Source organism: Daldinia decipiens, assembly GCF_022478715.1.
Source record: "Daldinia decipiens strain CBS 113046 unplaced genomic scaffold F4813scaffold_20, whole genome shotgun sequence".
In the NCBI taxonomy this organism is placed as follows: domain Eukaryota; kingdom Fungi; phylum Ascomycota; class Sordariomycetes; order Xylariales; family Hypoxylaceae; genus Daldinia; species Daldinia decipiens.
Genome location: NW_026054563.1, coordinates 168,210 through 179,727, shown reverse-complemented (window position 1 = coordinate 179,727; position 11,518 = coordinate 168,210). Strand labels below are relative to the sequence as shown.

Sequence of the window (11,518 nt, the reverse complement as noted above, 5' to 3'; positions counted from 1 at the left end):
AAACCTTGGTTTCGTCTTCCGTATTTTGCAACCGCTTTTTGACTCGCAAGCCGCGTCCAAAACTCCATCTTCGCAACTCTGCGGTCTTGCAACCTTGCAACCTTGCACAACATTGCATTCCTAGGTATTCATTGTGACCGTACCTACATTATTTACCAGGTATTCCACCTGTTCGTCAGACAGGATTTTACGTAAACCAACAACTACACAACCCTGTTGCCGAATACCGCACCCAACCTTTTTGATCGACCCGAATAGTCGGTCAACCCGCGGTCATTCGTCACCATGTCCAACTCGCAGGTCGGCAATGTTTACCAGCAGATCATCAACGATGTCCTCGAAGCTTCGCGAGTCGATTTCGAGGAAGGCGGCGTGGACGAGGGTGTTTTGGACGAACTGAAGAGGGTGAGTAATTGGCAAATTTTCTTGTTTTTCTTTTTTTTTTTTCTTTCTTCTCTCTACCGCTTCTCCCTTGAGTCGATCGGCGATCAACAATTATTAGTGCATTGTTCTATTATTTCTTTCATTTGGACGGGGATTTCCTTAAGTATGGAATATTTGAGGAATTATTTTCCGAAATTTGATGAGTTGTCGACCAAGCCATGATGGGCACCCATATAGGCCACTTTACTGTGCTGGTTATAGGCGAGGCCGAGGTTGGTGAGAACTGGCGGATTTCGTGAGGGGCGGGCAGGCACTATTTGGGCTTTTTATGCCTCTGCGCCCGCTGCAAATCTCCCAGTGACTCACGTCATTTTTCATTGGCTGAGACCCAGTCCACTCACGTGCCTCTTACTGTGCGCGTTTATCCTATCAGATCATTCGTTACTTTTGTTACTTTCGTCACTTTCGTCACTTTCGTCACTTTTGTCACTTATCCCTCTCCTTTTTAAATTACCCTGCAAGGAACAATGCTTTCGTTACCAGCTAAACCTCTCACCGAGTAACAAGAGTAACAAAGGTGAACTACTTGGCTAACATTATTTTATCAGGGATGGCAGAGGAAGCTCTCCCAACAGCAGCTGGCTACGTTCCCCTGGGATCCGAGGCCAGACGCCCCTGCTCCCCCGCCCCCGGCTCCTGTTGTTGCTGTTGCACCGGCTCCTGAGCCTGTTCCCCAAGTCAACGGCTCTTCATTTATCCAAGAACATGTTCCTCAAATCCAACAGCCTCAAGGCCTCACCATGCCTATGGCTGGTGGTCAGCCTTCAAATGGTGCTGGGGTGAAACCCGAACCCAGCGTTAAGACAGAGCCTGGCCTTGACAATGGATCTATGATGACCCAGCAAAGTGGCCCCGGCGTTGTACAAGAGCGGGTATCTCAACAGCTTCAGACCATGTATGGTGACCGCGCAGCAGCTTCCATTAACAAACTAAGAGAGCAGGCATTTCCTCAGAACCAACAGAGGCCCGGTAACCAACCTATCCCGCCCAACTATCAGGGCCAATATCAGCAGGGTCACCCTCAACAGCAGTACCGACCTGGCATGCCCCCTAATCCACAACAACAGCAGCAGCAGCAGCAGCAGCGCATGACCATGCCGAATGGACAGAGACCTCCGCCCTCTCAGATGGATGGCGTAGATGATGCCGAATCTCATGTTGGTGTTGTCATGCGTCGTACCTCTGCTGGTGAAAATGTAGAAATGGGACGAGTTCAGATTGACAACTTGCTCCACGCTCAGATCGCGGCCAAGGCTAAGGCTATGGAAGGTGGTGGCCTGATGCTACCCCTTAAGCGCAAAGGCAAGGATCAAGCTGTTTCACAACATAGTACACCCCTGCCTGGCGGTATCTCCCAGTTTGACGGCACAGATGATGGCGTGAAGGACGAAGCATCCGATGACGCGGACGCTATCAATTCAGACCTCGACGATCCCGATGACAATATTGAAGATGATGATGAAGACGAGGATGGCGGTCAGATCATGCTCTGCATGTATGACAAGGTCCAACGAGTCAAGAACAAGTGGTAAGTTTCCGTTATCCCGAGATATAAATACCATTGTAGTTGCTCACAACATAATAGGAAGTGTGTTCTCAAGGACGGCGTTCTGAGTGTGAACGGCAAGGATTACGTATTCCACAAAGCGACCGGCGAGTATGAATGGTGATCTGGAACTTACGCCATCATGCTGGCACGATTTTGTACAAGACCTGCTTTCGTTTCTTTTTCTTTTTTTTTTTGTTCTCGGCGCGTATTTGATTTATCCAACCGCGTCAAAACCCACCTTTCTGCATTTCGGTATTCCTCTCATCCCTGACAAGAAGCATCTGGGCAATGATCGCAAATAGAGGATAAAAAGTTGCCTTGCTCGACATTAATAAGGTAGAACTCCCAGTGAGCTTCACTGAATGCAAGTTTGCGTAAGGAGTCATGGTTCGTTAAGGGATATTCGCATTGCTTTTTCTTTTTTCTTTTTTACTATGGCATCATATTTGCGTGGTGATGCTGACGAAAGTTGATCCTCGTTTCGGGCATTTTGGCCGCCGGGATGAAGAGGCGTGCGCGGGGGTCGCGGAATAGACTAGTCCTACTACTGCCGGTATGGATAGATAGTACTCCAGGACAGCTGTACTAATAGCAATAATTTTCGCAATAAAATTCTGTTTATGATATGAAGTATGACTTGGGCTTGTTGAAGTATTGTGAATATGGTTCGGTTCGGTTCGGTTCGGTTCGGCTTGGCTTTGGCTAGGACGGACTTCGGACGGCTGCATTAGTTACCAGGTTCTACTGCTTGAACGTTTTTGGTGATATACGATGTATAATGCCTACCTAGGTTGGGAGAGAGGGTGGCAAAGGGGGGGAGTATGAGTCAATAAGCTATGACCAAGCCATCCCGTCGATCGATTTCGTACTGCATAAGCAGCCTGATATTGTCTCCGTCAAGCCTCGGCTTGGCACACAGCTTAGCCTGTGACCCAACGTCTATAGTCGGTATACGGGAGCATAAGTCAGAGCTGGGGGTTGTATGGAGGGAGGACGGATATGCGTTGTAGATAATGGTTGAGGAAATACTTGCTTATTCCCTTTTTTTTGGGTTGTTGATACTGGTGTGGCCCTGTCTGTATGCGTATCAAATGCTTATTATGTATAGTCTGTTGATGCATTATCTACCAAGACGTCCCGATGTGTTATGAAGCATCCTTCTCGAGCGTGAATATATACTGTATGCGTAAAAATTGATGGAGACCAGATGATGTAGTATACCTTATAACTTTATTCATTATCCCGTTCCATGGCACAAGTTACTACGTTTACAAAGAAATAATATTGATAGAATAGCGAGTGAAATATACTCGGGCGTATATTCAGGTCGACTCGTATCGTAGGCATGTTTCTCTCCTTATTATTAAATGCATAGGTAGGCACTAGATACACATACAAACTTAAACTTAACAACGACTGGCAACCAGCGAAGAGTTTTGACGTGGTAATAGTGGTAGTAGTGATAATAATAATTTAGATACTCATCACACAATGTATGCAAAGAATATTTATCAAGGTAGCAAGACTATATCGGCTTTATTTGACTATTTTATAATATCCATCGTGAGATTCGAAAGCTATTATTCTCTTTCCCATCTCACCAGCAGGACCTTATTGCAACCACTGTTACCTAGTTGCTACGTAATTGCCGAGGCCGCCTAAAGGGTTGCTGTCCCAGGCTGCCGGCGAAGAGTTTCAAAAAGGAAAAAAAAAAAAAGTAATTTGACCTGGATGGGATTCGAACCCATTCATTTCCTCAACAACAGTGCCGTGGTATAATCCGGTAAACCGGGGGGACGACGCGCGGCCCATCGAGAAGGACTGTGCTACAACTACACCACCAGGCCTTTTCGTTGTTAGGTATTAGACACGCTGCTTTTTGCAAATATATGTTGCCTGTGCACGCACTACGCATCTCCCCAGTGACGACCCTATGCAGGTGGTAGTAGGTGTATGCCTAAATCTTCCCTAGAACCTCTATCTACCTATCTACCTTAGGACCCTACCTATCTAGGTAGGCAACCGTAAAAGTAAAACGAAACCCTTAAGCATAAGAAGAAAATGTGCTTGTTTCTCGTGGGCATCTACACTTAACAAGATGTGCCCCTGAAGGACATTCCACGAAATTTGGGGTCGTGCTCAGGCTTCCGTCTACTTATCAACAGTTACTATCCTCTCTTAAAAACACACTAGGTGTAGGATTTCTGCGAGGAAAGGGGCTTAAAGAGTACAAAAAGAAAGCACCTAATTTATATATCACGCCGTGGTGTTTTCCTGAGAAATTGGCAAAGGACCGCTCCTACGACACTAACTCTGCTATTTACCAAGGAAAATGAACGTTGTCTCTATTGGTATAGGATATAGCTGAGAGAACAGGGCTTCGAGCCTCGGCATAATAGTGGCATGACTGAATATCAATTACCGCTTATTAGTAGTAAACTCGCTATCTATTGCCTCTTATTTCGAAAGTGAGGCTGCGGACTAAATTACCGTTCCGAGCTATCGGTGTCGGTAGGGTTGTTGCGAGTCCGTGCAGCTTCCGGCATTAGGAAAGTAAGTTACTTGGTAGGGAGCTAATTCTCCGAGTAAAACCGCCGGCGGATGTCGTTGGAAGGCCGGCCCCGGGATTATGGGAATTGGTAAGGAACGTTGGTCGCGTAGTATTCGAAAGAAGATCGAAGCCCCACTGCTATACGACTAGCATTTCCTATTAGTTGCCGTCTAATCCCCGCGACGGTACTATGTACGTCGATCGTCAATCTACACTATGAGATGCTTGCGCAGCTAGTGGCTCTAGCCTGACACGTGGGTCGTCAACCAGGCATTGACCGTCTGGGCTTGATGGAATGTTGGATGCCATATCTGTATGTTTATATACCTCAGGTATATATATTTGAAGTAGCTCGTCGTCTGATGAAGAGCTAAGTCGCATATCGAAGTTCGGCTGGTCAACGTACACCACTGTAGCTGGGCCGCCAGGCGTGACCCGTATAAATGCCGTTGACCAACGCATAGGTGATATGCATAGCGTTGACGTATTGATGAACTGGGGGTCTCTTGTATTCGTATAGCAGCACTGGGTGGGACTGGTCAGCTTCTTTACGACCGCTATGGTCTGGGTGCCGTTCGCCTTGACCTGCTGTGTTGGATTTAGCAAGTATTCCACGTGTACTATATATTGGGGCATGCGGTAATTAGACTATGACGAGAACCATGGGTTGTTTCCTTTGTCCCGGGAATCAAGAGAGACTAAAGCATCTCGCGTTTTGAAGCCGAATATGTTGTTATAATTACACGACATTATTGGGTGCCGTGGTGTTGGGTCGCTCCTGTATTCCAATTTTAGTTGGTATATCCACTTGTGATGTTTTTGCTTTAATCTTCACATATGTATGCGCAGGGGCTTCGGGTACTCTCCGATTTTGCTCATAAGCACTGTACAATACTTACCCACACCGTCATTCCTGATTTCATTATGCATATATCGTTTAAATATTAGTGTAAACGGGGGATGTGTTAATTAGCTTAGGCCGCCTATAATCCTCAATAAAGTGGACTACCTAGGACTTATGAAACTGCCTGTGTTTAGTTGGATAGGATTAATGCGTTAGGGCTTGGCAAGGGTTGATGAGAACTTTTGTTCTCGATAGCCTTTGTCCGTGTGCTAGTATAGGTCGATTAGGTTAATACATAGTAAGTGACGGTGTGGCGTTTATAATATACGACTTATACTAGATACTGGATATCGTTTAGTTTTATATAGCGCCCTCATGTGTCTTTTGTCTCTTGTTGGAGATGAGCGGCAGGGTTAAAGCCACGATCGTGTTAATCTTCATGATTTACGTAATGGTGGGGCGTAGGTGAGTCTATGCATATATAGCTTGTTGGTAATTCTGGATGTGAGGTCTGAATAAGTGGTCTGTCGGCAAAACCCCTCTTCTGCGGCCAGTGTTGGGGGTTGGGAATATCCATATCCATCCGTCCAGAAGAAACGGGTGGTTCTAAACACGAGGTCGATATGTAGGAGAAGTCCTTAAGCCTAGTGTACATAGTGTATGTAACAATAGTGTATGTATGTAACATGATCCTTGACGGAATCCATCTCGTAGATGTGGATATTTAAAACCGCATTTCTTGCATAGTATGGCTGATGTATGTATGTATGGATGGATGATGTATGGATGCGTGTTAGTACATGCCTATGCGAAATGACAAGGGTCAAAGGAGCTGGTGTAGTGTCAAGTGCGGGACAAGCGGATGAAGAGAAAAATGGAGATTGGTAAAATTGGGTTGACCCGACAGACTGGTAACGAACGCTTGGGCGGTGAGACGCGAAGCTACAGGCCTGTTAATGTGTCTTAAGACAGGCATTCCGGGATTTGTCCTCGGGCGTCCGGCCCTAACTAGGACGTCCGATGTAACCTCGCCCGGCAGTGACGATTATGATTTGCAAGAAGCTCGCCTTTTTGCATACCAGGATGCCAAATTCTTCGCCCTGCTTCATCGTATGTCTGGTAGACCCGTGGCTCCCGGGGAAAGGAAGCTGAAAATCCCGGCTGACTGATAAAATCCTTTGTCTATCATAAAACATTCCAATCACCTGATAACATTTCAATGCACATGGTATCTTCTTACGCCCGTCTTAGGTTGGCGGTGTTCCCGAGATCCTTAGAATGGCGAGATGAGTTATGTTGTTTCAAGAAGCGGTCAGTTGGATAGATTAATATTTGTAGATCCTAGAATATAGCCGACCGGGAATTATGAAGCGTAGTTGGTCGTCGCATAGCTATTTATAACCGATAGTACGAAGTATTACTGTATATTATGTAAAAATATGGCTCGCGCTTGGTTACTGGTTACTTATTAGCCACGCGAAGCCACAGGCTTGAGATTTAATGGACCTCTGTTAATACTGCGATGACTAAGGTAGGGCGCATGCCGGGGTATACGTACATACATACTACCTACATGTACCTACATGTAGGTACCTAACCTATTGATGACTGTACCTATTGTACGTTCTCGGGTAGACCGTGCGGCGTGCCAGGATCTACAATTAATAAGCTTCCAACGTTCGCCGGTGAGTCTATAAGTCAGTAAGTTAGTAATGCGACGGGTCATCGCAGCTCCAAGTCTATTTTCTGCGAGATCTATCCTGCTCGTCATCGATGCAGGTACCAGTAAGATAACCGATATCATTCTTCTTTTGTAGTTATAATACGACAGCCGACTTAGTCATTTGATACGTGACCGGCCGTCGCAAGCTCAGCTCGGTCGCTCGGTGTCCAATGAAATGGCACCGAGACAGCTCCCCAACGTAGACAAACGTCGTACATTCGTATTTGAAGGACCGGTGAATTGGGATGATCAAATATAACACGAAAATATTTTCTCTATCTAGCCTAAGCTGATAGAGTTACAATAGCGTTCTTTGTGCGGCGGCATCAAGAGCGGTCTGCTGTCTATAGTGTAATCCGATTCTAAAATCAAGAAATATGCACTAGGGTAACATATGAATCGTAGATGCATCAGGGATCGGCATTGGTCTAGCCCAGTTGCGATTTCAGCTGAGTTGTCGGGTCGGTTATGGTCTTGTCGGCTCAGTTTAATCCTCGGGCATAGACACCGGGCCGAGAGCAGGGGTGGTACCGAGTAGATGTGCATCTAAGCTGACTAGTTGCATTTACCTTGACGTGTGGATGACCTAATTTCTTCTACGAAGCGAAGAAGAGGGGATATGACCTAGAACAAAGCTTTAGTTAGTACGGGGCTATAAGACCACTGTCTTGTCGGAAGCGGTTGTATCATTTCTGGGTTTCTGGGTTTCTGGGTTTATAATTGTCTTCACTAAAGATTTCTAGTCCCGAGACAACTTGCCAACGCAGCTTTGAGTAGTGGAGAATGCCAAGATTTAGCTTAATTGCGTTCCGTAGTGTCGGGTTCGACTCCGTTGTTATGATTGGTTTCTGTTACAAGGGCTCATCCGCGAATACCTACCTAGGTAATCAAGCCCATGTGAAGTCGATTGGTTGAGAGTACTTATGACCTGGGTACGATAGTAGGTGGGTGATACCCGTCGTTAGCTAGTTAGTGAGCAGTATAATATAATCCTCTGGATACAGTTGGTAACAATTCCTAACAGCTTATTATCTATTATACTTAGTACGCGAGATATATTCAGGTATTATAGTAATACCTGTAATATTGGCCTGTTGATTTGCGCAATTCCTGCCTCCGAAATAAAGAAATGTAATATATACGCTATAATATCAATGAAGATTGTATTTGTGTAGGTCGCGTTTCTGAGTAGTCGTTAGGAAAAGTCAGCTAAGGGCTGTGACGTTGAATTTGGTTGTTACTCGGGCAGGTTTATTGCGTAGTTGCCTGATTTTGGTAGTAATCAATATGAACAAGGGCCAACATAGTTGGGAGCGCCTACAGGGAATGCGAGCAGCTTTGTTATCGACGTAATATAGTAGGGGCTTGTATATACCGACATGACCATACGATGTTTTCCTACCTAGGTAGGTATGCAAGAGGGTCTGGATGAGATAGGCTAACGTCAATAGTTGCGTCTGCAAGTGCATGGTATAACAAGTACCTGTTCGGTACTCTTTTAAACTCCCCTAATCCTTATTAGGGGCATGTACTCCATATGTAGGCGGTGATCTTTATCGTCGCTACCGCCCCTATGGTTCAACGCCCCGCGATGTAAGGATATGTTTCCATTCCTGACGAGACCGTCAACGTTCCCTTGAGTACCAGCGCAAGGTGAAGCGTGTTGACTGAAAACAACCCTACCTAGTTGTCGCTATGGCATTTAATCTCAATTATAGGCGACCCTCTCAGGATTTCGAGTTATTAACCCAAGTAGAAACTCCGTAACTTGAGTTGGTGATACCTAGAGGTTATAAAATAAGTATAAATATATCGCTGGTGAGCACATAGCTAGGTACATAGGGGTACCAAATAGTTCGAATGTTAGTAGTCTTGCATGTGCGTTATTAGCGTTGCTGCGAGAGGAAATTATGGTGCCCTGGGAGTAGAGGGATGGTCGCGGCCAATGATCACAAATCTACCTGAGAGAAGCGCTGCATTACGTGCCGTCTGTCCAGTTATTGGGGAAGTACAAAGAATACTTTACGGAAAGCGGATGCCAGGGTCGTTGGTTATCCTAAAGGGGACCGCAAGTGACCAGTCATTGGTGGGAGTGCTTGGAAGCGAGGAAGTACTGTGACTTAGATCCGTACGGAGCCGTAACTAAGACAGTCTCGTGGCCTGACTTCGAGGTGGCTTGTTGCAAGTTGCAATCGCAAAGTAATGCATGTTCACGGGAATCCACTTAAGGAGGTCTGAAGTCCTTGTTGGTGTCGCCTTTCCAGGTTGTACTTTGTGGCGACCTTACAATGGCGCATTAAGGGGAGCCTTCTTGAGGGCACTTCGGCTTGGACGCATAGAATCTGCCCCCTGACGTAGCGGCTTACCATATCTCGAAGCCATTGTATTATTTGGGCCTTTGACCTATATGTTCTAGCAAGGCATCCTTATAGACGAATCCAAGCTGCCTAGCTGTGGAACCTGCTGTGTCTTCTCGAGACACAATTTTATGAGCGGAAACCAGAAGCTACCAGTAGCGACTAGTAGCAACAGGACTGCCGACGATACATGCTGCTACACATGTACTGGTTCTCACTTATTTCTGTAGTACGCTATTTCTGTAGTACGCACACATGTCTTTGGGCCTCAGGTAGTCTAAGAGCATGTATAATGGAAGCCATTGAGGAGGTGACAAGTCGAAGAGGAAGCTATACTAGATGTGTTAGTTACTGTTGCTACTGCTGCATCTCACAGGCTCTACCATAAGATCGATCTTGTACTAGTACCTTACCTTTGAGCATTGTGTCACCAGCACACCATCTAGGAGACACGACCCTCTGCCTCGGGACGGGGGAGCGCTATATCGGTGGGGCTAGGCCTTAGCGGACTGGGTCCTCCCGAAGCCTTACAGGAGCCACTTGACCCGTAACCAAGTGGACGGATCGAAGAAACACGGCAACGGGGCGTGTCATTACGTAGATATGTATGTTGGTAGTACCGTTCCCGAGACTGCTTGCTACGAGCTGAGACGGTTCGAGTCGAGATGCTCTGCCAAGAAAATTTACCCGGCGCATCTTTGAATACCTTGTCCACCTCACACGAATATTGTTTATGTTACTTAAGTCGACATGGACAGTGATGATGGCGGTAGTGAAATCCTGGTTACGTTGTCTATGTACACGTATGTAGTTGAAGAGTTGTTTCATGGGACGGTCCGGGTACTTGGGAGTTCGTAGGCGAGAAAAAGAATAATTGGAGACAGGGGCTGCACCTGTAATTGTATTGTATTGTACATAGTATACAGTACAGCGCAAGTTTAGCGCTGCTTCCTTAGCTGCTTCGAGACCCACCATGCAGCACCTATAACTTCTCCGAGATGCATGAGCCGTATGTACCTAAAAAGTATCGTCGTATACCTGAAGGTTAGGTACATAGGTAGGTAGGTAGGTAGCTATGTCGATTGTACTGTACCTTCATGTTCATCATCCATCGCTAGCCGATGTGGAATAACAAATGCATCATGTTATATCTAAACCAGTGAGCATAGCATCATGGCTTGTCCATGCACACCCTACATGCATATTTATGAGGTACCTAGATATTATAATCCCAGAAGTCGATGTTCCAACGTCCGTTTTAGTCTTCTCTCCCCCCCTTTCCACCTATGACCTATGACCTATGGCCTATGACTTGTAGCTTTTTACACTTTTTACATATGTCCCCTGGTCGTTAGGAAACCTCTCCATCTCGACGTTCAAAAGTCTCGCTTGTCTGCCACTCTTTTTTTTTTTTTTTTTTTTTTTTTCGGTCTTTACCCTCCTCTCTTCATTATTTCCTCCCCACCATTGCGTCTTTGCATGCCTGAGGAATACGGATCTGCATTACAGTTGAGGTTCGGTTCGGTACTTAGGCTATACTAGATGGTACCTAAGCTAGGGTTGGCACTAAAACAATTTTATGTTGTACATCCCTCGTTCGATTGAAACTCAGGTCGAAATACTTATCCTAGTCCCCACTAACTACATAACTACATAACTAACCGCTAAACCGCTAAACAACCGCTAACTGCCATCGTCACATATCATCTTCCAATCCGCGATTTCTTCAGCACGCGTACCTTCCTTGTCCCTCGTTGTCTTGTCTTATCCTGTATTATTTTTCTCGACATCACTCTCTATATCTTCTATTGATCTCCTCCGCTCCTTCTTTCCTCCCCAACTTCATGCCTTTTACCCAAATCTGCATCTTGAGCTAAGAGCCGTTACTTTGACCCATCCGCCTTTTCTTGAAGCTATCTATAGGACTTAGCGCATCGCAGACCTGAGCTTGTCGCCCTAGTCGCAACCCTCTTTCATACCTGCGCCGCGCTTCTACGACGGGTTCTTTTCGCGTGCGACCTTTTGCGCGTCTTTTTTCTGCCCTAACCGG

The 11,518-nt window shown here is 46.0% G+C and overlaps 2 protein-coding genes and 1 pseudogene across 3 annotated transcripts; 1 reads left to right on the top strand and 2 right to left on the bottom strand.

Moving 5' to 3' along the window:
- Window positions 1–285: 285 nt before the first annotated feature.
- Window positions 286–2,114, top strand: F4813DRAFT_390204 (transcription factor IIA, alpha/beta subunit; the record flags this gene model as incomplete). Its single annotated transcript, XM_049246974.1, has 3 exons — window positions 286–405; window positions 993–1,972; window positions 2,030–2,114. The coding sequence occupies 3 exons, from the start codon at window positions 286–288 to the stop codon at window positions 2,112–2,114; spliced, it is 1,185 nt and encodes a 394-aa protein (XP_049098829.1).
- Window positions 2,115–3,716: 1,602 nt separating this feature from the next.
- On the bottom strand, window positions 3,717–3,840 carry F4813DRAFT_t85 (annotated as a pseudogene). Its single transcript has one exon. The product of its transcript is annotated as a tRNA-OTHER (tRNA).
- A 4,438-nt stretch (window positions 3,841–8,278) lies between these two features.
- Window positions 8,279–8,783, bottom strand: F4813DRAFT_113522 (uncharacterized protein). The gene has a single exon (XM_049238533.1). The coding sequence runs from the start codon at window positions 8,578–8,580 to the stop codon at window positions 8,317–8,319; it is 264 nt and encodes an 87-aa protein (XP_049098828.1). The 5' UTR covers window positions 8,581–8,783; the 3' UTR covers window positions 8,279–8,316.
- Between the last annotated feature and the right edge of the window lie 2,735 nt (window positions 8,784–11,518).